At 41.7% G+C, this 26,747-nt stretch overlaps 1 protein-coding gene across 2 annotated transcripts; it reads right to left on the reverse strand.

Annotated features, from left to right (window-relative positions):
• rnf150a (ring finger protein 150a) lies at positions 1-21,431 on the reverse strand. 2 transcript variants are annotated; one of them, XM_080794293.1, is made up of 8 exons: positions 20,717-21,431; positions 14,326-14,576; positions 12,875-12,946; positions 12,555-12,637; positions 12,264-12,360; positions 11,368-11,578; positions 10,786-10,867; positions 1-7,671 (listed from the first exon to the last, which is right to left on the reverse strand). In XM_080794293.1, the coding sequence occupies exons 1-8, from the start codon at positions 21,168-21,170 to the stop codon at positions 7,668-7,670; spliced, it is 1,254 nt and encodes a 417-aa protein (XP_080650419.1). In that variant the 5' UTR covers positions 21,171-21,431; the 3' UTR covers positions 1-7,667. The 2 variants fall into 2 exon arrangements, with proteins under 2 accessions (XP_080650419.1, XP_080650418.1); XM_080794292.1 differs by lacking the exon at positions 10,786-10,867.
• Positions 21,432-26,747: the final 5,316 nt, after the last annotated feature.

The following is a 26,747-nucleotide window of genomic DNA, read 5'->3' on the forward strand; positions in this document are numbered from 1 at the left end:
TCAAATTTGGAAAAACTTTAATTAAATGTATTACACCTCACAATCATTGACACTCTTGACACGTGCGACATTGTATAAGAAAAGTATATCAACATTTCCCCACATATTTACAACTTTGTCTAATACAAAGCACATGGACCCCAGGAAAAGTAGCTGCTGTAGTTAGTAGCAACAGGGATCCAAAGAAAAAATAAAAGTCAACTCCCTTATAGTACACAAAATAATGGTTAAAAAACTACTGGTTTGATAGAGATAATATTACATATAAAGAAACAATTAAATCATGTGCTATGTTCCAATACTGTAGCCCTCGTCTCCGGAAAGCTAAAAAGACTTTGTTTGAAGTCATTCAGCATCCCTCTTTCCCCTGGAATGATAAAGTGCATTCTAGGAAGGCTTGGTATAAACAGGTTGGGGAAAGATGCACTCCATTACTTTAGACCTAAAAAGGTAACATTGTAAGCACCAAGGGGGGGAAATGGTCCACAATGAAATTATGACACCGCATTAACTTCCATTACATTCTTATTCCACAAAAATGTCTTAATTTACAACTGATGTATTAAAGTGTAATAACTTGTGTATATCAAAATTTGTTGAACCCTACCAAATTAATTAAAAGGCTGTAGCAAACAATGCAAGTATAAATATTAAATAATACAACTGTTTGTACAATGAACATGCATTGTGTATTTCAGATTTCACACCCCAACATACATGTATTGGGGTGGAGAGTTTAATTAAACAGTAACATAAGTATAACTATTCATTTTGATTTGGTCTGCTTCAGGATTGTTTCCTTAAGTGGTAAAACGTACTGCTTAAATTACTGGACCCTTTACACACTGTAAACAGATTAAAACCAAGAACCATCCGGGAAGTGAAGTTAATTTAACTGTGCTCCCTTACAGGAAGCTATCATTATGTTTATGTAAACTCCAATGTCACATAATGAAGTTCCATCAAGCACTGCAGCCAGGATTTATCAAAACCATCAGGGCATGAAAATGCCATGTGCTTGTGAAGCTTAATGACTTTGTTTGATCTGTTCCCTATTCCCTATGCTAACCAAACAAATGGGAGAGAGAGAGAGAGAGAGAGAGTGTGTGTGTGTGTGTGTGCATGTGCGTGCGCTCTGACAGGTGTCAGAGTGACCAGTTGGAAGAGGGCTACTTTTCATGGTACAGTCTTCAAACTAACCCTACATGTCATATAGGCTCATAGTGGGACATTTACATTCATGACATTCATGAAACCATACAAAATACAACCAAGAAACCTTAGATATAGCACCTGTCGAAAACTAGGATATGCAACCGGAGTGAAATAGTAGCTTATCTTTGCCAGTTTTCAATAATCCGTCTGTGTATTTTCTTATTTTCAGCCTAGTCTTTTCTAGTAAACTCAATTTGTAGTACTGTAGTGTAGAATGTCATGTTTCTACAGTATGACAATTTTATGTACAACATTTATAAAATAAAGCCAATATACTGTAACTAAATTGCACGGCTTTGGTAACAGATCAGAATTGTACCAATTTATCATGAGCATTCTTGAGGACCAGTTATATGAAGATAGGTTTGAAAATGGGTGGTCGTCCATTAACTTGTTACACTTATGGTGTACATAACGTCCTTTAACTTGTTACACTTATGGTGTACAGTGAGTACACCATAAGTGTTTGTATGAATTAAATGACATAATGAAAATTAAATGTAACATAACTATGTACATGTAGGCCTACAACATACCCTCACTGCATTATGATACCCTCACAACCACATTATGCATTAGAGAGAAATCATTATGTTCTAACAGCACTTTTCCAATAGCTAAAGTAATAAACCAGAATTAAGGCGGAGTAGGGCGTTACCAAAAACATTTGCCCATACAGCACCTTGTGCAATCATTCACTGATACACGAGGAATGGAGGGCGGTCATATGGTAAGGCTGGGCAATATGACTCCAAATCAATATCACGATCATTTTTTACTTTAGCCTCAATTACGATTTATGAACAATAGCCAAACTACAAGCTCATTGTGAGCTTATAGATTGTCTACTTTCGCTACTTTTGCATGCGATCACTGTCCCACAAAGTATAATCAAGCCCCCAGAACGGCTGGCCAATGTTGAAGCTGCCACAAAACTGGAACTGCAGCTTGTTCTGGGACATTCATGGAGGTGGACGGTCGTTCACCGGTCTGCTCTCTATCCTTTATAACTATGAGTATAATATAGGGCTTAAATGGTTAATCCTATTATTCAATTTAGATTATAAAAAATAGATTAGAATTTGTTCATTCCGATTCATTGATATAATAAATAATAAAGATTATTATTGGATTAACCTACCATTAACCATAAGATTTCAGTTAATTGCCCAGCCCTAGCATATGGACATGTGCTTGTTATGTATCAGAGTCCCAGGTGGCAGCACAGTCACACAGAGAGCATAATCATTATAAAACGAAACCACCAGTGACTGCTGGTTCAATAGGTCATCTGTGCTTCTCAAATGTACACAGTTTCAAAAGTCAATATGTTGGGGTAAATTTGAGTGAGAAATGTATTGGATCAAATCAAATCACACAAAACAAGTGGTTGATAGCAATATGACAGAACATGATGAAATAATTTATGTTGCCGAATAAATACTCAGTTTCAACATGCAACCCTAAAACCAAGCTTCTACATACAATTGCTCTTCTACTGTGAAAATGTATTGTCCTTTAGTCGTTTTATTACAAAAATACAATTCTTATACTAGAAAATAAGTGCCATTCCACCGGCATAGAGTTCCTCAAGAAAAAGGCAATAATCCCCCCTGCCCCAATTCCATTTAAATCTAGGTCTGCTCGTATTCCTTAAATGCCATGTCAAGCACAGATTCCATAGAAGATTCCATCAAAACAGCTCCTTTTTAGATTCAATAACATGCAACTGTAATCTGTGATGTGGTGTCTAAGGCAGTGGAATTTTGTTTAGTGCCATTGAAGTCTGTATATTCAGGCTTTCATTTGAACTCAATGCTATTCATTTGATTTTTCTTATTAATGTCGCTCCTCCCTCTCAGGTGTGATAATGAGTTACAGGTATATCACCTGGTGTACTGTTGGACTAGAACTAAAATCGGAGTAAATTCCAACCTCCATGGCACATGATTGAATACTACTAATCCACAAGTTAACAGTCAGTTATTAATCAGCCAACCCCAAACCAGAGCCATAGAGTAAGACAGAGTTACGATATTGAGGGGGCAGAAAACGGAGTGCTCGAGCACTGTTCATGCAGCCTGAAGAGTGACAACCTGGATTTTGAAATACATTGTTTTCAACGGGGGCGGCGCAAATATCAGCAATTTTAGGCATGTGTGCAACATGACAACTGTTTTAAAGTATTGCACAGTGACAACTAAAGTCTCTGTAATGTTTATGTTGTACTATTACTAAATAACGATTTAAAATAATGGGATTTAAGATAATTAAAGCTGGGCTGTTGCTCTTACTCTATGGCTCTGACGAATGTTCACACCAGAATAGGGATGCTTGGGTTCCAGTGGTAATCGAACTAACTTGTAAAACTGAAAACTTGCAGTAGTCCCCAGGAGTTGAGATTCACTGGCTTTGAAAAAAACTAAACAATGAAAATGTACTGTACAAATATGCTAAAATACAAACTTGGAAGAAAAGAAACTTGGCACAGACAACGGGCACCTTGTTGACACAAACATGTGCTAATTGTTCATCTTTTTTTCACTCGGTTATATTGGGTGGCTGCCGGACACGCATACAGCATTATGTCAATATGTCTTGTTCCCACAACTGTCCCCTGTTAACAGTAAGGATATTGGAGTTGTGCTAGTACATGTGCATGTGATATTGGAGTTGTGCTAGTACATGTGCAGCATTTGTAAAGAGGGCAGTGGGGTACTTCTTCATCGCTGTCTGGTAGAAAACTTGTTATCTTCGTATCTCAGTTTTTTTCCCGTAAAATGAATGTCCTGTACTTCGTCAAATACAGTCACACAAAAGTAGCAAAAATAAACAAGCTCATAACACATTGTGAGCTTATAGATTGGCTATATTTGCTATTTTTATTATTATAAAAAATATAAAGTGAACATGGTCAAGTCTATGGGTTTGATAAATATTGTATATTGTAACTAAATAATAATAACTAAATTGGAACTATTTGAACACAGGTTATTTTCTCTTTATTTTTTACATTTCCTGAAAAGTAACCATTTTGGACATACAAGGTTTCCACCCGACAGCGACGCTTTGGAGGTTGGGGGGGTGTGACATAATATCAAAAGCTGCATCACCACATGGTGAGCTATGATTGTCACCACTTGGAGCACAGGTGAGAACAGCCTGTGTACATTGGTCTTTTTTTTTGGCACCTTAAGAACTTAAGGATTTTCTTTTAGAGAGGATAAAGAACTACAGTACAGTTGATATGACCTCACCGTCTAAGTAACAATACGTCGTTTTTTAAAGACATTCAGAGGTCATTGCGTACGATGTGGAGATATATATTTAAATGTCTCTGTATACTATAAACACTCTAAGACTACTGTGAAAACACTTCAACAGATATTAGTGTAAAACGTTTTTCAAAGGGCATGGTTACACTGACCCGAGTATGGAGTTTAAAAAGCTGGTGGAAATACACACCAATCATTTTGACATTCAAAAGTAAAATGCAGCTATATGTTGTGCATTTACCACATGTAAAGTATTCATACTATATAAGAAGGTGTAACGACTATTCTGAAATATGTTGGCAGTGATCTCATACAAAGAAACGTAACGAGATATCAGTCACAGGCTCCAGATAAGGAACACTATGATCTGGAGTCTGCTACTCCTATTCATATTAATCCATATGATCTGGAGTCTGCTACTCCTATTCATATTAATCCATGGCAGATTTTGGTGGAATACAACAGGTGTTAATCATTAAATGACGATGGACAATGAACATTGTGCCATGTCATTATCATGCCATGAGAATGATGTAACTACTCCCAATATAGGGTAAATCAAACATTTAGCCATTTGAACACCGTGGAACAGGGCTTCCCAAACGCCTACGGTAGAGTACAATTTAAACTGGCAGTTGTTGGTTTGTTCTACTATTCCGTTGAGAAATTTAAACCCTGATGTCAGGTAGACCTGCCTGAGGCCCATAGATATCACAGCAAGCACAGTCAGGACATGGATGAATTAGTGGTGTCTCGATTGGGGCCAGATCTGGCTAGACTTGGTTTGACTTGATCTGGCCCCAATCGAGACACCTGATTATCACCTGATTTCAAGCAACATACATTCTGCCCACTAAGACTGACGTCCCTGGATGAATCAGAGTGTCCGATCGAGGCCAGATCAACTTAAGTCATAATATCATAACTAGTCAGATCTGGCCCAGAATAAGCTATATTATTTCAACTGGTGAAGACGTCCTGGAAATTACATAAAGATCATCCTCATATGAGCTGGGATCTGGCCTAGTCCTGAACGTCACCGGAGGAGTTGGAGGACATCATCCTATCATTATGACATGATTTGGCTTGCAAGTTGCTGGGATGGTTATGAGAAGTAGAATGTACGTGGAATGCCCAGGTTTGAATACTGGGTTGCAATTATCTAGCCTGGCATGGCCAGGTTTCCAGGCTAGCACTACCTCTCTTTGTTCGGGAGAGGACTCAAAACCTACGGATTGCAGCTTTAAGGACTTCAGGGTACTATATGGCCCTATATTATCTTTTACCCTATGATTATCCTAGCGGGTGCAGGCTTTAGTTCCGACATACTATTGATCCGAAACCTCAATCCTAACCTAACCCTAACCGCAAGCACGGGAGCAGCGCATGTCGGACCATCGCTTTTTCGCATCGCATCGCATGTCCCCCCGCTTCGGATCTTCGGTGTGTCGGAAAAAGCGTGCGCACCCCTATCCTAGCAGGGGTGTCAACTCATTGTAAATCACATGCTTGACTGCGCAAAATGTGACTTAATGTTGGCTGGACCAGTTGTGCATGTGCACAACACATGTGTACACATACTGTACAAATGCGCGCACAAACACGTTTTTCAGTCTGTGTTCTGTATCACTGTCTCCTCTAGCCTATACATAATTATTTATTTTTAGAAATGTTGTTTCCTTATGAAGAAGACTTCCTAGCAATCATTACATTAATTATTGGCATTATTTACACTTATAGTCTACAAGAATATTGTGATGTGAGATTAAATCTTTTTTGGTCTGTTTTGGTTGTAACATAAACAGATCACGTGCACTCACAGATCCATCATCTTTTTAGTGGACAAAGCTGAAAGTGTTTCAGCTATGATGCATTTGTTTTTTTCATCCAGTGAAGATATACTTAGAAACAATTCCACAATGGCAGAGTTCTCTAACAGCACGAAAGCAGCTGTAATTATGCGCAAACTACTTATTAAGACTTTGTTTCCTTGTACCGGTCATCCCATTACTGACACACACACACACAGGTCTGAGAGACATGCAATCTGAGCAGCCCAGCTCTTTTCCCCTCTGCAGTCTATTTTAATTCGAAAGGCACAAATATTATTTCTCATAGTATTCCGCAAGAAGTTTGTTGCGGCCTTGGATTTTTATTAACCACCTTGTCGAGGACCTGGACAGACTGGGGGTTGACAACGAGTCGTGCACAGTGGGTGGTTAATAACCATCTATCATTTTCCTACACATCAAGTTGCCAGCAGCAGGCTATTGAAAGTGCTAGGGAGAGATAGAGGCAAGAGAGTGGCCTAAGAAGAACTGCCATACAGATACAGATACAAGAAAGGTTATTCCCAAAATCATCCCAAAGGATGGACCCCTCTCTGGGTCGGGTGTGGCACACGTGGTGATTTACACCCCTGTCCTAGGAGAACCTCATTTGACATTTGACACATCCGAATTAACCTTGTCATATTAATTAATCTACAGCCAACCCCCAATGCGTTTTGGGCCCTTGGAGGCCTGGGCCCCCAAGTGGGAAACCACTGCTTTAGAGCTTGCCAAAATGCCAAAGCATGGTAAGCTTTCTTTTCGTTTCCAAAAACATCTGTGTGATACGTACACTATGTTGTGATTAATTGGTGACCTGGTGAAGATGGTTAGTTCAAGGATTTGTGTTGCTTTGTTTTATTGCATGATATAATTTGTATTGTGATCAATTGGTGAAGCTTAAATTAATTTTGTTAGAAAACTAAGATTACTTTCTTTGGTAGACAGACACACTCTACCTGGCACCCTTAATAATAACAATAACACCCGCTGCAACGCATGAGAAACCTTTCTTTTGTCTGTTCAGTCAGTCAGAACAGATAGAAACGGATGTTGTGCTGCTAAGTGACGTCATATTTCCAAACTCTCTTTTTTGTGAAGCCACTTCCAGACTGAAGCCAAAGACACACTGAGCCTCCGGAGGTCCCTGAGTGTCCGTTCCACCCTGTTCTGATCCTCGTCTCTATGGCAACTTGCCATTATGTAATTCTTTTCAACTGCTTGGCTGTGATTGACTCAGGACTTCAACTCGCCACAATCCTGAACCACAGACAGATCGATGCTGGATATACCCACCTCCACGGTCATGATGGGAGAGGTGTCAGAGTCGCTGCTTAGAGAGTGGTGCTCACCTGACATAGAGAGAGCAAAAAGACAGGTGTTTAAAATAATATCTTTTATGGCCGATTCATCCTGGTATGAATGAAACAGTTTCAACAATACATTTACTTTGTCACGACCAGCCCTCCAATGACGATGACAGATTGTCTTGTTGATCTCACAACACAATGATAAATTGCTAGCATTGAGATACTGTATTGGTTACAAACATAAGTGAGACAAAAGTAGCAGTAGTAGTTGTGAATAGATTTTCAACACTAGTGTCTGCCTAACACCAAGGTCACTCTCTCTCTCTCACACACACACACACACACACACACACACACACACACACACACACACACACACACACACACACACACACACACACACACACACACACACACACACACACACACACACACACACACACACACACACACACACACACACACACACACACACACACACACACACACACACACACACACACACACACACACACACCTCATTCCTAGCGCTTTCAGCTCTATTCCAGCCTCTAGGGTACAGTATAAAACTGATATAAATCCTCGGCTGAGACAAACCAGACTTCTGGCACTAGGGCTTGGCCGGTGGACAGCAAGAACAATAATAAAATCAGCAGGGAGCTCATTCAATGACATCAGGTTGAAGAAAGCAGCGGTAATACAGTATGCAGCTATGACTAAGTGGCTCTATACTGTTCTACAACGTCCATGAAAAACAGACTGCCTGGCCTGGGCTGGCCAAGCGACACCGTGCGTCACGGGTTCGAGTCCCGATCCTGACGACCTTTGCTGCGTGTCTTCCCCCATCTCTCTCCCCGTTTCCTGTCAAACTACTGTAAATATATCAATAAAGGGCAAAAAGAACAAAAAATATCTGAAAAAAATAAGAAAAACAGAGCCTAGAGTTTTGTTTCCATGAAAGTAATACACAGTAACCACTTCCATCATTCTCCAACGTAAATTGTGACCAAACAGCACATTCCACATTAGATTAGACATCTGCCATTTGAAATTGGTGATGTGTAACTGTTGAATATTGATGAGACAAAGTTTAAAACAAATTATGATACTTCATACAGTGACATTCATAAGATACATATTATTCCATAAGCATACAGAAGCATTTTGCTCCGCCGTGTTTTATATTCCTCCCCATGGATGTTACTCCAGTAACTCCCACCAGTAGCAGTCTACAAACAGGGAGGTTAAGGTGCTTTGTGACTAACGGCCACAGTTCTGTGACTGTGGCCTGTGTTCAGTGCAACCACACAAGTCATTCCTCCTGACATGGCTTCACACCCGTGTGAAGTGAGGGCCTGAGGGGCGCTAATATATCAAAGTCTAACGCATGTTGATTAGGTGATGTAATGGTGATGTAAAACAAACGGTGCCAACACAAACATTAAACGCCATTAACAATAAAGAGTCAATATGATTTAATGAGTTACATTATGACGTAAATTTTCCCTTCATTGTCAATGGCTAGCGCCCCTCAAAAATAATAAAATATAGATACTTGCTCACTGACTATGAATTGCCATTAAAGGGGAATACCACTAGCCGGGGATCCACATGCCCAAAATTGGACCGGACCTGTGATGTCACACCGTACTTTATTTTTCTATTAATTTGGTCATTAAGGTCCACAGAATGAGAGGCCTGCTCTGCCGGAAACATCGCGAACAAAGGTTATGGCCATTTTTTGTATACCACACCATAGACAACCAATACAAGGCAACATTTCCCAAATTGCATCATGCTTTAAGTAGCATGTGACAATTGTCAAACTAGGGGGGTTTTCATGATTCTGAATCCATTCCAAGCATCAGTTTTGCACGAAAAACACTCCTTGGCCAAAATTCGGCCATAGCCACTTGCCAAAATGTGCCCAAATGTGCTGCACATTTGTGCTGACCTCATCACATTTCATTTGTGATGACAGCTATGACCGTTTTTATGCCAAGGAGTGTTTTTTGTGCAAAACAAATGCTTGGAATGGATTCAGAATCATGAAAACCCCCTAGTTTGACATGTCACAATTGTCACATGCGACTTAAAGCATGATAAAATTTAGCCTTATATTGGTTGTCTATGGTGTGGTATACAAAAATGGCCATAACTTTTTTTCGCAATGTTTCCGGCAGAGCAGACCTCTCATTCTGTGGACCTTAATGACCAAATTAATAGAGAAAACACAAATAAAAAGTACGGCATGACATCACAGGTTAATCCTTAACCGTTGAGATTTTGGGCCTGTGGCTCCCCGGCTACACTCATTTTCAACATTTTACTATTTCATTAATATACCTTAGAGCTGTTTCAGACCTCCAGTTCTAGGAAACACAGAATGGGGTGACTTTTTTTTATTATTTCCACACAACAGCTCTAAGGTATATTAATGACATGACATGAAAATGAGTGGAATTCCCTTTAAGAAGGGTGACAGCTAAAGGTCTCCTAGGGCTATAGTTTCTAGTTTATAGGTTTTGTAGAACCTTTGTGATAAAGGGCATTGGTAACTAACTGTGCAACAGGTTGTTTAGGGTAGGTCTTGTGCAAGCTAATAGGGTATCATTACAAAGGAAGCATTAAGCTGTTCCTGGACACTGATATTAAGGTAGAATGTTTCGGTTCATAGCTCCACCAGCTGCAGCTGGAATTTCAGCTGGGGCAGACAGGAAATGGGCTGCACCAGTGTAAACACACGCCTGTGGCACTCTGAGGCGGAGAGGCTAAGGGGCCAATATGTGCTGGCAAACATATGGCACGCACACACTTAAAATGTGTCAACATGCATTGTATACATGCATGCACATGTGCGCACAGACACATACGCATGCATGCACGTGCTAATAAGGTGGGAAGCAGCTGCATGTCTACAAGACATACAGTGCTTTAGTTGTTGGCATTGGTGCCATATGAAACAGAACTTTCTCACCTCTCTTTATAAACTGTACCATTGTATTTGGGCTAGCTTGTGACTTTTAGTGAAAGAGAACACTATTCCTTCTGTCCTGTATTGCCCAAGAGGATCTAGGGAACTGATTGAGGAGCACTCAGACAGGTGACGTCTGGCCTAGTTTAAGGCCACAGGCTAAACCATTCGGGCCCACTCACAATAATGTGTGCAGTGAAGAAGCAGGACATTGTTTGAGAGGAACTGTGCCCTTTTTCTGGCAAAGACAGAGCCGCTGATGTGCTAGAATGGAGAGAGAGAGAGAGAGAGAGAGAGAGAGAGGGAGAGAGAGAGAGAGAGAGAGAATTATACTAGATCCAAGTATAGTGCCCGCAAGAGATGCATTGTTCATGTGCTACAAGGCACTCCAGACACAGAAAATATATAATGTTAGAGAGAGAGAGAGAGAGAGAGAGAGAGAGAGGGGGTGAGAGAGACGGGAAGTTTGTGTGTTTGTAATTTGTATGCTCATATTGTTTAATTAAAGGTGAACTTATGGTGAGCTAATGGTGCTAGGAGTATTTACTATAGCAAATCAGTAATTATACTGACACCACATTTCCTATTTATGCAGGACTCCTGCCACAATGCATTACTTATATACCATGGGGTGTTAGGTACCATGTCTTAATACAGCAGTACTGGTTTTTTCATTGCAGTTTTTTCCACCAACTTTGTCCTGCAAGCTGCATTGTACCTGAGATTGTATAGCTATTAGGTGTTCTGTCCTCCACCATACTTACTGCTGGCAGTGTTGGTTAAGCTTTCACCGTCTGGCATTCCTGGGTCATGGTAGAGAGGCTGCAGCCCTATTGTCCTCCCTGCCGTGTCCTGCAGCACCACCGAGCTCTCGTTTAATGTGATGTCACTGGCGCCAGTGATGGGGTTGCTGGGCGGACCCCCCACTGAGGCCTCGTAGTCGGGTGGGATGTCATCCAAGCAGTCTGCATGGGGCTAGTAGAGAGTCATTGCATAAGGGGACTTGAGGGATGACACCAAGGCACATGGTACCTCATGAGTTTCCATGGGAACTTTCACGCAGTATATTTTATTTTTAATTGTTTTTTGTTATTGTATTCTACTGTATGGAACTGCAAATTGTAGTCAAAAGCCCTTTGTTTGTATATATATTTGATCTCACCTGGCATTAATTTGTATTATAATTTATTAGATACGTAAGTAAGTCGGTCGGAGAGGCTTATTGTCAGCCAGAGCATGGGAGTCTGTCCCCGTTTCTAGACACCTGAAATGCTGGTGGAGTGCAACACCTACCATCAGCTCAAGCCGTACTTATACGCTGAGTTGGCGGTGCCCGGGATTGAACCCATGACGCAGAGTGGTCCACTGACTGAGCTACCCAGACACAATGTTTGGCATTGTAATGCTTTATTTCAGATAGTTCAGTGTATAGAGTACAGTGCAATTAAATCACGGGCAATCAGACTCAGAGAACACACACACACACACACACACACACACACACACACACACACACACACACACACACACACACACACACACACACACACACACACACACACACACACACACACACACACACACACACACACACACACACACACACACACACACACACACACACACACACACACACACACACACACACACAATGCCTTACCAGTATGCCCAAGGCTTTGAGGATGTTCACTTTACACATGGGACAGGTGCGGTGATCTTGTAGCCAGGGGTCCACACAGTGCTTATGGAAGACATGCCTGAAAACAGCCATACAAATCAAAAACTGACATGTCATTGTGGACTCTACTGATTAACTGATAGTGATAGGTGTAAAATATGCATTAATTCTATACCTATAACAAGGTTAGAATGAATGCATCATTATTGGTAATGACAATGTTTTGTTGCTACTACTTCTATGAACTGATGGATAATAGCTTGGTTGTGTTACCTGCAGGGTAATATCCTCACAACATCATTGGGCTTATAGCCCTCGATGCACACGGCACAGTTGTCAAAGTCTGACTCCGTTTCCTAGAATAGAAGACAAGAAGAAAACTCTCTCTCTGTTTCTTATCTCATAAATCAAAACAAGAAGGAGGCTCCAAGTACAAATGAGATACATTTGAGCCACTCTTTACAACCTTTTCTATAAACGATATAGGAACACAAAGTTGATCTGCCTTGCCTTCAGATAAAACATAATGTTAATTTAGGGTTAGGGTAAATGGGTTGAATTCCAGACCAATGCTACTGAAAACAAGACTTTACCTTGTCTCCTTTCTTGATGGTCCGCACTTGAAGCTTGCTGATGGCCTTCTTGGCTGCATCTCCTAAGCGTCTCTGTAGGACAACAGCAGGAAAATCATTAAGATAAGACATAAAAAGACGCTTACTCGCTCAGGTGGCGCAATGGTAAAGTGCCTGGCCACCACCGCGGAGGACGTCATGGGTTAAAATCCACCATGGTGCATCCCGCTTTGTTGGGTGTCTACACGAATACAATTGGTCCATGTTCAGAGGAGGGAAGCCGGCCAGGGAGAGTGATAATTCTCACTGTACGTAATCCAATACGGGCTGGGGTGGCACCTGTCACACTCAGCAGGGACTGTTGGGCGGGAAGAGTAGGCCGGAGGAGAAGGCTCTACGTCCTCCCGGTGGGGGCTCCTCAATGGTAGTTTGAAGTTTCTTTTCTTTTTTTTTATTATTTGAATTTTGTTGTTATTTTTCATATCATGATTATTAATTGAATACCCAGGGCCTGGGTATTATTTTTTTCCGGTGATATTCTTTTAGAATGTTTGACTGTACTCTGTACCGTTTACATTTCTGCTTAATAAAGTATTCAATCAATCAATCAAAGTTGCATAACGATTAAATTGGGGAGACATTTTGGCCAGATTCGAAAACATTTCAACTCTTGGCGACTAGATAAAAATGCCAGATGCAAAGGAGCAAAGGAATAAATGCTCGTTTCCAGCCTAGTGTAAATTCAATACTCGCACTGAATATAATTCAAAACATATGTTGCGCTCAGGGGGAAAAAATGCCTTGGTGGAAAGGAAACAGTTTTGGAAAAATGTAAAACAATCGTCACCATGGCACCCGTTCCTATGATAACCTGCATGGTGATTTACAGCCACTATGTACGTTACAAGAACCGCCATCTGGGATATTTGTGTCAACAGAAACAAGAGAGATATTTGCACTTTGGGGTCAAAGTGCCAGCATGCAGTCCAGTTTTTGATGGTCCACTGGTTTGCCACACTTGCCACAGGTCCAGCTGCCGGTCTAATTTTGGTCTGCTGGCCGGACAGCCTCGTAGGACACATGCCAGGCGGAAAATGACCTGAGCTGCTATCAAAAATGAGAACGATGCCAAACTGTACAAAGGCATTGAGGCATCAGATCCTCTGCTAGAGCTGCTCTAAACCTCCATACCAAAATGGCAGACTGGGGAAAAGTGATTGTATCCATAGAAGTGTATTCATAAAAGGGTGTATTCACCATATTCACACGGCGGTCATCTTGCCATTAAGTTAATGAAATGCCACCCTGCTTTTTCAATGCAAAATGCCAAACCAGTGGAATATGGTCTATTGACCATTTATTCACATGCCGGCTATTTTGCTCTACCCAGGGTCCAGGGAATATGAAGGGACACAAGTGATCCTTCTAATTAAACCAAAGTGTGTGCACATGCAGAGTCAGACATACAGTACCTGGTTGCGGTCTCGTGCATTGGCGTAGCGGAACCTCTGGATGTAGTAGAAGACTAGCCAGGCCAGTGAGATGATCATGAGGACAATGAAGGAGATGGAGACGAACACCACAGACGTTCTGCTCACATACTTCTGCAGGTTCCGTGTTCCGATGGTGATGTGCACCATGACGGTGATATTTCGCTCTAGCAGGGCCACAATATCACGACCTTTAGGAGCCGGGATCATGATGGCGACTATGTCACCCGTACCTGAGGACCCACACAAGGACATCACATATAGTCTCATATTGTCATATTCAACTCCATACAAACTATTACATGTATTCTATCCACACAAAGATACCCCCCTTTCTTCCACTGTATACCAAGACTTGGTCTATACTTAACTGGGCATTCCAGAACAAGTGCACAGGGTTGAGTAAACTCACATTATACAAAGAACGCCTTGCTGAAAGGCAGCAAGTCTATCAGTTTGATAGTGCGTTCTGATTCTCAACAGGGTGCACCAGGGATAATACATCCTGAGCAAATGTCTCAGACTTTTGTTATACCCACTCTTGTCATGCCAGTCTGAGTGTACTAGGAATCAAAGCTTCTACAGCTGCACTTGTTGTTGCAACTTGCTGTAGATATGAAACGAGATGGGTCTTGTGCCGTTCTCTGCAGCAGTGGGCTTAGTAGGCTGGTGTTTTTACCAGACTTGTGTGTCGATAATAGCCTGGGAGATCCGGCCCATCGGCTCTGGTCATTGTGTGAAGCTGTACAATGTCCACCGCATGATGATGTCGCATGCTGAAAAAAGCTGATCTACAAACTCACAACTCGTCACATCCATGACGTATACACACAACGCATTGTTTTTTACAGCAATAGGCACAACTCAGGCTTTTCATGTCACCACCACTGTCTACAGAGACTCTTGTCTCTTGTGCAGTTCTACTACCCTACAAGGAGTCAACCAAAGCAAATCAGAATTTTGGCACATGCTAAATTGTACTGAAACAAGCACAAGCTCATACAGTAAGTGCAGCTTTAGGGGTTTTCAGTGCACTGTGGATAAGAGAGTCTAAGGTCCAGTGCAAGCAACATCTTCGCACGTGTGTACGCACGCACGCACGCACGCACGCACGCACGCACACACACGTCTTCCACCAACCTACCGGGTCAATCTGTATTAGCAACATGACATGGCACGCCAGTCACTCTTTTAAAAGTTAGCTTTAGAAAGACAATTCCTGCAAAAGAATGTAGCTAGGAGTGACCATCTGGTTTCAAGGAATTACAAGAAAATAAGAACGGCCTTGATTCATGATACAGGAGTGGTGTACCGTGTATGGGGAAATTAGGATTACAATTTACTCTTTTCACACGGCAAGCAACTAACATGCCTACTAATTCATTTTCAATGACAGGCAAGCATTCAGGTACTGTAGGAAGACATGAGCAATCTAATATGACACTAGTAGCCACATGTGGGTGCTGCTATCCTCTAGATCGCACCATTTTCTGTTGTAGCGCGCCGCCCACACTGTGGAACGATCTTCCACCTCATGGCAGAGCTTCCCAAACCTTGCCTGTGTTTAAATCACATTTGAAAATTTGCCTGTAGCCCTGTACTCCCTGGCGTTCGAACATGCTGATTAAAAGTTGCTGTTTTCACTGCATTATGTCTTTACCCCTGCCCACTTTGACAGGCTGGGATGGCTTAGGGTCGACGACAGAGTAAAGCATCTTGCAATGGGTCTGGTCCACAAGATTCGATACACCACCAAGATACCCATGTACCTGTCTAAATACTTCCTTAATGTAAACGAAGTCCACACCCACAACACCAGAGGGAGTGCAACAAACCATGTACAACCCAGATTCGGCACAAACAAGGGACTAAATTATTTTCGCTCCTATGCCACCAAAATGTGGAACGCCCTACCAACAGTCATTAAGACATGTGAATCCCTTGACTCCTTCAAAACTGCTCTCAAAGGGCACCTACGGATGGCTGCAATTCGAAACTGGCCTCTGTAAAAGCTGAATTTTTATCTGCATTGTACTGTGTTTTTGTATGGACGTGGTGTTGGGTGCCTGCACATATGCACACATGGCATCAACGCATGGTGTTGTGTGCAGGCGCCCTGCACTTTGTCCTTCTTTTATCTGTTGTACTATGTTTTTGTATGGACGTGGTGATGGGTGCCTGCACATGTGCACACATGGCATCAACGCATGGTGTTGTGTGTCTTCCCTTTTCCTTTTCCCCTCACTGTTTATGTATTTTTTCCCATTTTGATCCTATATGATTGTTGTATTGTTGTTTCGCCCTTGATATTTTAGTGTGTTTTAAATGTGCTTAATAAATAAAGTGGATTGGATGTGCAGAAACCAATCTATCAATTCACATGACGAGTGTAGACTGTGCACTGTGGATCCAGGTGGGTACAAAGATGGGTGTCGGTCGCTGTGTGAAAAAACATACATGCTCCGTTATACAATGATGTCGCATAACAAAAATAGCAATTTCAGGGCTTTTCACACGGGAGCAACACAATGCCTGTGTATTCATTGGATCCACTGCCCTGCTCTTGTGAATAGACATTTTTGTGTAGAAAAGAGTTAACAGATTTTAAACTCTGGCAGCAAGAAGTCTTGCGTGTGAGACGAGTACGTTGCAGTTTCATAAGACCCGCTTGTTTTATGCCTGTCAGATTCACACCTCCCATTAAAAATGGAAGTGTAGATTGGCTATTTTCGGTACAGTACAGTGAAGTATAAATCAGGCTTAAATGGTTTAGCCTTGTTTGGTCTCAACTAGGCTTATGATAACGTCATACAAAGAGGGGCAGGTCAGACTATGTGCAAAATAGCCTACATACATATAGTACTGTATAACACACAGCCTACTTCATAGATGGGTAAAATCAGGATGAGGCCAAAACCAATGCCATTCAAGTGATCCCTAAGCTTGGACTCTTTTCTTTTGTCTGCTATGACGCAGTTAGAATAGATAAAAATAGCTGCTTCTAAAATAGGATGGATAATATCAATCCTGGCAGAAACTAGTCATGGGATCTCCATAATTGAGAAGAAGGGGGAGATGTGGAAAGCCAAGGAGAGATACTACAAAAAAAGATACTACAAATGAGCAGATGATTTTTGAAGACAGAAACCTGTTTAGTGCCAACTTAAGCCCTTTATTCTGATGAAAAGCCTCCTCACTAGATCATAGAGATGATCACCAAATTAAACGACAACCTCTCGATATGCAAAGTTGCAGAGAGTGAGACATTGTGTAAAGTTAGTGACTGTAATACAAAGTACAAATTCCTCCACCTAAAAACACAGACTCCAAAACAACCAAAAGTAATAAAGCAGCCATAAAGATCAGTTGCAAATCCAAAGGCTCAACACTGATAGGATGCATATACTGTACACATGTTGCTTCCACACAGCACTTTTGTTCCTGCACAAGAGAGGTTTGTGTGCTTTGTCACAGTTTTAAGACGTGCCCAATGAGTTTCTTGGCAGCCCATTTCTGCCTGCTCTTCAGGGGAGAACGTGTATTGGCATTCAAAGCCTTCCAATCCATTCATCACATCTCGTCATTTCTGCCCCAGTGCATGTAGGTCTATATCCTGCGCTTCTTTCATGAGTTATTTCAACTGGTCACATGTTGTAAACCATCCATTTATATTTTTTGTCTCTCGAGACTCTCTCCCTTAGTCCCTTCTCACCTTACTTGGTCTCATCTTCTCTTGCTCCTCTATTACTCATCTGTTAATTTCATCATCTCTTACTCATTGTATCCGACCTGGCTCATTAGCAATGTCACATCAAAATCGAATGTGCTATATACAAACATTTTATTTACTTTAACTTGTGATTGATACCTTGTTTATTGGAATTATAAATTACGTTCTTAGCACTCACAAATAAATATGTACAACGTTTAATAACACAACAGAAGAAACATTTCTGCTGAGGAAAACGTGAGGCCTTGATTGGGAAATATCTGACTTCATGCGGGCTGAACTATTTGAGCACAGCACACACACATGCGTTGCCTTCTTGTGTCCAGGTCTCTGCTAACTACACACTGGGTCTGGGCTTCAATCATTCACTAACCTTGTCGTACATTTTGTGTATAACCTGAAAGTAAATTTTGTGTATATCGGATAAGTCAATTTTGAAGTGTGATTCATGAAAGGGGGTGCAGAGTCGTGATTTGTGCGGCTCAGAGGTCAGGTGTATCTCATATTGCTTGTAATCAAATAAAATAAAATCAACCTTTATTTATATAGCATGTTATAACAAGTGCTTCACAACAAAAGATAAAACAGAATACATACGCCTATGTGACACGTGACCCCCCCCCCCCACTTGTACATTTCTATTCTATCTGAAATCGAGTCCCTCAATAGCACGATGGATCAACTGAATATAAAGGTAATGCAATGCTCTCATGTGAGATTAAGAAGTTTACAAAGTTTAAAGGGATATTTCACTTCAAAACAAAAAATAATGGGTCATTTCATCGTCTACTCAGGCTTATGTGTCCATATCCATTCCCCATTCTGATGTAGGACAGGATACTGTTAATCCAATACTAATACTAATTTCTCCTAATTAATCAATAAAGTGCTCTCTTGATTCCAGCATCATAATGTTTCCTCTAACTTCTATAATATCCTTTCAACATTTTATTAGCCTATAATTTTGTGTGTGTATGTTGGCTAGACAGACACACAGGGCCACACTGCTCACCAGTGCCACTTTAGGTCACCCAGCTGTATTGCAGCTGTACACACACACACACACACACACACACACACACACACACACACACACACACAGCTCAAAAACTACAACTTTGCATAACAAATTACAAGCCCCTGAGGCTGAAATCCCTGAACCCCGTGAGGAGACAAGCCCAACGATTGTGTGACTTCTTGTGTGTGTTCTACATTAAAAAAAACATGTACAAATAATTGCCTTGCATTGTTAAATGTGTCTGACTTTTCTCATGCTTTTCTCAGGTGGGTACATTAGCTCCACCTTTATGAAAATAGGAGACAGGCAAGTGTGAATTTACAATGGAAATGCAAATTGTCACATGACAAAGAGCCTGTTAACTGCCTGAGCAATAATAATATCCTAAGATGTGTTTAAGCAGTAGAACATTTGACATTATTTAGCACAAGGAGATAAAGCATGTACAGCTGTTTCGGCACTGTAGTGCCGAAATGATTCCGGCTCCTCAGAAATTTTCAGTAGCACCGAAGAGCCGACTTTAGGACGGGGCCCGCCCCCCCCCCGAACCTCAAATGACGTCACATTGTAGGCTTAACAGAGCCGTAGGCTTGTAGGCTTAACCGACTTTTATTCGGCTCTAAAATAAGAGTATGAATCGGCCCTTAGCCAGGCGTTCCAATTACAGCATTGTGCAGTGTGCACTAGCTGTATGTATGCCACTTCTATTTGTAGACCGATCACATGCACAATAGACTGATTCCCGGGGGATTGAAAAGATGTTGCCCCTTACATGGTTCACTGAAGGAGCTGGAAAGGTAGCTTAAGCTTATCCTCCTTTCACTGTGTCAAAACGCCTGGCAGTGGACTAGTGGAGTTAGTATTCTACGTTTAATATCCTTAATTAACTCACAAAACATGGTCAGTGGTCAGCTGGTCGCAGCACATACTGTGGTCATTGGTCAAGACACTGAAGACAGCACACCAGCGCCTGCTATTCCTCTACACAGATTGAATACATTTGGCCTCAAGTTCTACAGGTGCTCCACAGAGAGCAGTGAGCTAAATCTAGTCTAAGTGATGCCAGAGGAAAGCCAACAACAGTCAGGTATCACAAACATTTCACTCTGGCAAGCTTCTATTCTAGCACAAAAAGTCAGACTGTTGAATTGACATCCTCCCTATTGACATAACCCACAGTACAGTACAGTACAGTACAGTACAGTACAGTACAGTACAGTACAGTACAGTACAGTACAGTACAGTGACCCCCACACGGTAACTGTCATTTCTTGACCGTTTCGGACGTGGGGTGGCTCGCTGGAACCCTGGGCGTGTGCATGCGGATCTGGAATTCCGGGGACCCCCCAGGGAGCCCCACACGGACTTGCACCACTTACTTCACACAGGTGTGATTTATTTTTTTGTTTTTGCTTTTCTCCAAACATAAAATGGTCTGGGGAAAAAAACTTGATCATATTTTGACATGCAAAAACGTTTTACTTATTTAATAATAATAATAATAATAATAATAATAATATCCATGATAATGGACTTTGAACCTGAATGCATCAGCCAAAACGACATAATTCTAGTGGGGTTATCTTCTTGAATGTTTAATCCAACTCCAAAAACACTAGTCTTACCTGGGTGAGGCATCGTTATAGTGTCGTTGGCATTGCTGGAGCCCACATTGTAGATGACAACAGCTGAGGCATTATGGCTGGCAGCGTTGCGGATCTTCTCCCTAAATGTGCAATTCCCAGCCGCGATCAATGCCACCCAAGCCCTGTTCTGGTCAATTCTGGAGAACTTGACGTTTGGATCGCAGGCTTGTCTGTCGTGCAAGTGAGAGGGCATCAGAACACGTCCCCTGGCTTCTCTCTTCGGCGAGTGCTCGCCATATCGACCACACTCGGTTTTCTCCGTTTTGATTTCTGCAGTCACAGGGTCCAGATAAGTCATGTTAACAAACGCCGTGTACCACTCCTCCTTCTCTGCGACCGTGAAGTCCAGACACAGCAAATGAACAAAACAAAACGATAGCAGCCACGTCGAGAGAGCCAGACTGCGGCAAGCCTGGATGAGGGACACAGCCATTGTGGTTGCTGCTGCTGGCTGTTCACCTCTCTCTCCCCAGCAGACACTCTGTCTAAGCAGCTAACCCACCTTGTCTGTCCTACTCGGGCTTAGAAAGCACTAAATGTGTGGGCCTAACGCATTGAGCCGATAAATCACATTTAAATCCCATAACAGCACACTTTGGTTTACAGTAGTGATTTTTAGAGAGTTGCATGATCACATCGAGCAGATCCAGAACACAGAAGCCTCAGCAGAAAGAGCAGCACCTGCGAACCATACTCTGTTGTTGTTCAGTGTCAGCTGTGTTCCGTCTCTGCTTCGGATTGGTTTACCGGCCTACACACGTGAGTTGGAACTTGGACGTCATCATAGAAATTAGAAAAGTACTCGCCAACATATCCAGGGTTACACCCTTTGATTTGGCCCCCGGGACCCCGGGTTCAAGGCGTTGTTCATGAGAATCGTGGCAAGGTTTTGATTGATTGATTTAAATATTTATTAACAGTTTGCAGAATTACAGTATTTCAAGCACAACTCAATACAAAGACTGTTGTGTTAACTGTAAGTGGACGACCTAATAAAGCATTATACTTATATTTGTATGAGCGAAAATAATTTAGTCCCTTGTTTGTGCCGAATCTGGGTTGCACATGGTTTGTTGCACTCCCTCTGGTGTTGTGGGTGTGGACTTCGTTAACATTAAGGAAGGAAGTATTTGGTACATGGGTATCTAAGTTGGTGGTGTATCGAATCTTGGACCAGACCCGCCATTGGGATGCTGATCTGTCGTCGACGATAAGCCTTTAGTTTAGAAGGTATTCATAACAAGACTTAATTTACAGACAAACAAACAAACAAACGGAAAAACAACAACACCACCACCAACAACAACAATTGTTTGCCATACTGCTTATTTCAAATAACCGCGTATCACCCATAGTTCACCCAGGATATTTTTTTTGTGCGGTATTTGCTGCCATCTGCTGTGTAAAGTGGATATGACCATTTATGGGCGAAGATCATTTATTGTATTGATAGTGGAAGATTCACCTGCTCCTTATGGAGTGTTCTCTCATATATTGTATACACCAACTGCCAAAGTGAATTATGGCACCCACTCTTTACCATAGACAAAGATTCCTGGGACATCTATACACACTAATTCGACATAGGCCTACTCAGGCTCTGGCTATTATTGACCACAGATGTTTTGAGAGCCAAACCTATTTGTAGCACGTTGAGATTTGTTTCAAATGTAAAGTGCATTATAATTAAAATTCATTATTATTATTACAATTATTATTATTATTATTAGCAGAGAGTATATCCACCAGGCTGGGCTCCATAGCTATGCCATATGTAAATTATGGGTTGCAGTCGTGAGGATCTGAGGAAGAATATTAGACTGTGAAAAAGAGGGAGATTTGCTGAGGTATTAGAAAAGAGGCTACCCTCAATGACTCCTCCCCCATATCCTACATTCCAAATTCATAGAATAAATACAAAGATGTGAAACAAAAACCAAAAACACTTTGAATTTGTATTAATTAGATTAGATAAATGCATTATTCTAAATGCATGTGTGGCTAGCGGTTAGAATATAGATTATTGCGAACAGTTAAGCCCGTATATGGACATCCCTGATGTCATCACTATTGGTTAGCAACTCTGACTGACCTCATACCTCAAACCCTTAGAATCTAAGGGTTATATCCTCCTTATATGGAGATCTAAGGCTTAGATCTCCATATATGGAGGATATATTTCAGAACCTGACATTCCATTATGTTGATCCTTCCCCATCCATCCTTCCTCTTCGATGTCTCCCTGTTTTGACTTATACCTGTCTATTCAAATTTAAAACTCAAATTTAAAACTAGAGTTCTCAATAGGCCCACCTGTCCATTAAAACTCTAGACGGGTCTGTCCCAAAGTTATTAGTGCAGCCGCGCCCGGCAGCCGGCGAGAATTAGAGTTAGAATTACAGTCCCGAAAATTAAGGCCCGGCTCTACCTGGGCCCTCATCAAACCCTGTAAACTCAAGAGAATGCCCCCCCGCTACCACCCTTACATCTCCATATATATACTGTATGGAGCTGACCTGTTTTGACATTCCATATGTTGATCTGACCTCATTCAAACCCTGTACACTCAAGACATGCCCCTTATATGGCCAGTACAGAATTCATTCCATGTTGATCTGACCCCCCCATGCCAAAGCGCTACGAGGCGGATGCGTGCTTCTCGTCCTTTACAAGTATATATTTCTTCTTGGCAATGGTTTAATTAATTTTCATTTTTCAGCTGCAAATTGAGCAGAGAGTGAGCTTGAGTGAGTGCATTGATGAGCAGGATTGTTTGCACAAGCATGTATTGTGCATGACATCGAGACAGGAGAAATGTTATCTTGTGTGCTTTTGGTGTTGCTTAACCACAGCTGCTTGACTTGAAACAGAATACCACCAATAACAACAAAAAAGTTGTTCTCCATGCAGTGCCAGTAAGACATTAGTACAGTGTGTTACTATAGTCATACCAATACAAATATAATTAATTCTTCTTTTGATTGTTTTGGAAAAGATTGTAGGTATTGTATTATGTGTTCCAAGAGAAAGTGATATGGCCTGATGTCAGCTGAGTATTACTATTAACCACTTACTTATTTATTCACCTGTGATAATCTGTTCATTATATGTTCTGAAAAAAAAGGAAAAAAAGACACATACATTGGCCTACATGGCCTAATATATACAGTATATATATAAATAAATAAAAACTCATACATACATGGATGCACCTGGGACGTATCCTCAGTGATGTATCCCAAGGTCATCAGGGTTTCGGGTCTCCCAACATCATACCCCTCACTCAGGTGACCCAGCCGGGGTGATCAAGTCCAGACTTACTTCCCAGTAGCTACCCTCGATCAGACCCATTAGGGAAAAACCAGGGCCACACAATCCGTTCCTCCTGAACTACTCTGCCGGGACTGGGAGGTACCATTCTGGCGTGTGGAAGGACTAGGCTCTGTGGGTTGACTCCTGTCCGGGCCCTTCCGTCTCACGTCTCACCCCCTCCTATGTCTCATATATATATATATGTAACAGTGTTATATAATTACACAAAATATGCCTTGCGGCCTTGCCACACCTCCACCTCTTCCTTCTGGATTTTCGCATAGAATGAGGTGGGTGTCTTTGTTGTTCTCTGTATAACGAAATAAGCATTGTACTTGTTGCAAAATTATTTATACAGTGTTTGTTCAACTCTGAGAGGAGTCCTTGCATTAGGAACTAACGTGGAGACGTGTCTGTGATTATTCCTTGTCAGGTATGTTAGGGACTGATCGTTATTTATCCACCAGGGGGGGGTGGTGCAGATGTGATTTCATTTTTTTATTTTACCTCATCCCCCCCCCAGCCTCCAAATATTTTTTCGGGACCCCCCCTCAGGGACTGGAAGAATATATATGACCTCCCCCCCCCCCCCCCCCAAACACCATAGACCATATTTATTTTATATTCACACCAACAGTATAGCAGCATAACGTAATCGTTTATTAGGCGGCGGCCGTCTGGGGTTCATTTGGTTCCATATCCGTCATTACATTATAGTCAACACTCAACACTGATGATATGCCATTGCATTCTTCCAACTAAAGATTTAAATATGAATCTGGCAGCTTCGAAAATAGCATATGCAGACCTACAAGCTCACAGCAACACGCTGATGACGCGACGCAAATGTATGAGCTTAGATACATGGCTATTTTTAAGGTGAGCCTCGTGCGTAAAGTCATTCTAGCCAAGCTGCCAAGGCAGTGGGCACCCCTCGCCTCTGTGCCCAAGCCCAGGATGATGAAAATGAATGAATGCTAAATAAATATGTCACGCAGTCGCATACCATAATAGCCTACTACAACGTCATACTCCACAGAGAAAAGCACAATTTGCGCAACCCGCAACCCCAACGTTCAACTGCCTGCTCGGCTCATTTAGCCAGCCAGGCACCACCGAATAGTATAACTCTTTCTTTAATCTATTACAACCACATACGCAGACAAAAGTACATGGCACCGCAGGGTTAAATTGCGTGACTGTCACACTCAAAGGGTGAGACATGGCAGCCCTGGCTACTGTGACGCACACACCAACAATCCACCATTGCAATGCGAGTGCGCAAAGATGCACAAGATAGCTGCATGCTTTTAAACCAGCCCTACCGTATTCTGAATGAGAATCTGTCTCGCCTGCCACCATGTTGAGTTGTTGACGATGCGTTGTCCAAAGACGGTAGAGTCTCTTCCATCAAAATGTTCCATGCCCATCAACATAAAGGCCTCAAGGTGTTCCTGTGATGTTTTGCTACTTTCTCTGTGGAGGAGCTTCGTTCACAAGCAACTTCAGTCACAAACAGTAACTTGTGAGAAGTTTATATCTTAACATCATCCACGACCTCAGTCCCAACATTATTAATATTGTTGTTATTATCATCTCAGTCTGACATTTTCCTGACTCAGTGATGCGGTGCTGTCAACCTGCTGGCTAAGCAGCTCCTCGCCTTCCTCCTCTCTGACTCTGACCGACAACACTCGCTCTTTTCAGCGGCCTGCTGCTGCTGGCCCACAATTCAAACATCGCGGTTCATAGCTTGAAACATTTTTCGCTTTTTCTACTGGAAATGTTATGAACGCAGAATCAATCTGTCCCGCGCTGTTTTGAAGTGGGTACACGTCAGACATAGCAAACTACATCAGCGGCCGGGGGAGGGACCTTTGCTGGTAGAACAGAATCAGATCTACAAGCTAACAACGTGTCACCAAGCAACACGTTGTTAGCTTGTAGATCTGTTCTATTTGCATGCGCAGTTGCGCACACATGGGAGATACCAAGTACACTCGCCAGAGTCGCCACACAGGGTAAACTTTATATAGATAGATATAGTGAAACACTATGAAAAACAAAATAATCAAAACCTTTTTTAAATACAAAATTCAGCAAAATAAAGTTGTACAACCTCCCCCAAGCCAAAATAAAAATAAACATATCCCCCCCTCAGGCTCAAAAAATAGTATAATGACCCCCCCCTTTTTTGCACCATACCAACCTTTGATAAATAACGATCAGTCCCTTACGTAGTATTATGTGTTGTGTTACTGTCGCTCTATAGCTTCTGTATTTCCGCATGGAACGATCAGGAGTCCTTGCATTAGGAACTAACGTGAAGACGTGTCTGTGATTATTCCTTGTCAGAATAAATAGTTGTTTCCAAAGCAAAGCAATGTAACGCCCGGGATTCGAACTCAGGCCTCCCACGTGAAAGTCAACATCTTAACCACTAGAAAAACCTCTGGACTGGGGGAGATATTAGACTTTTGAGGCCATCATGCAGAGGCTCTGGGCCACTCTGCTATATATATATATATATATATATATATATATATATATATATATATATATATATATATATATATATATATATATATATATATATATATATATATATGTATATATGTATATATGTAGAAGTCCTACTCTACACTCTGATCGGAACCAAATAAGTCGGAACGAATAACAGAGAAAACATTTAGCCCGA

Source organism: Protomyctophum bolini, assembly GCF_963924005.1.
Source record: "Protomyctophum bolini genome assembly, chromosome: 3".
Lineage (NCBI taxonomy): Eukaryota > Metazoa > Chordata > Actinopteri > Myctophiformes > Myctophidae > Protomyctophum > Protomyctophum bolini.

Excerpts from the sequence above, each read along its gene's own strand:
- rnf150a (XM_080794292.1), bottom strand. The coding sequence starts at position 21,170 with ATGGCTGTGTCCCTCATCCAGGCTTGCCGCAGTCTGGCTCTCTCGACG. Across the intron at positions 12,638-12,874 it reads CCATCAAGAAAGGAGACAAG|GAAACGGAGTCAGACTTTGA; the intron begins GTAAAGTCTTGT and ends CTTCTATTCTAG. Across the intron at positions 11,579-12,263 it reads TCAAAGCCTTGGGCATACTG|CCCCATGCAGACTGCTTGGA; the intron begins GTAAGGCATTGT and ends ACTCTCTACTAG.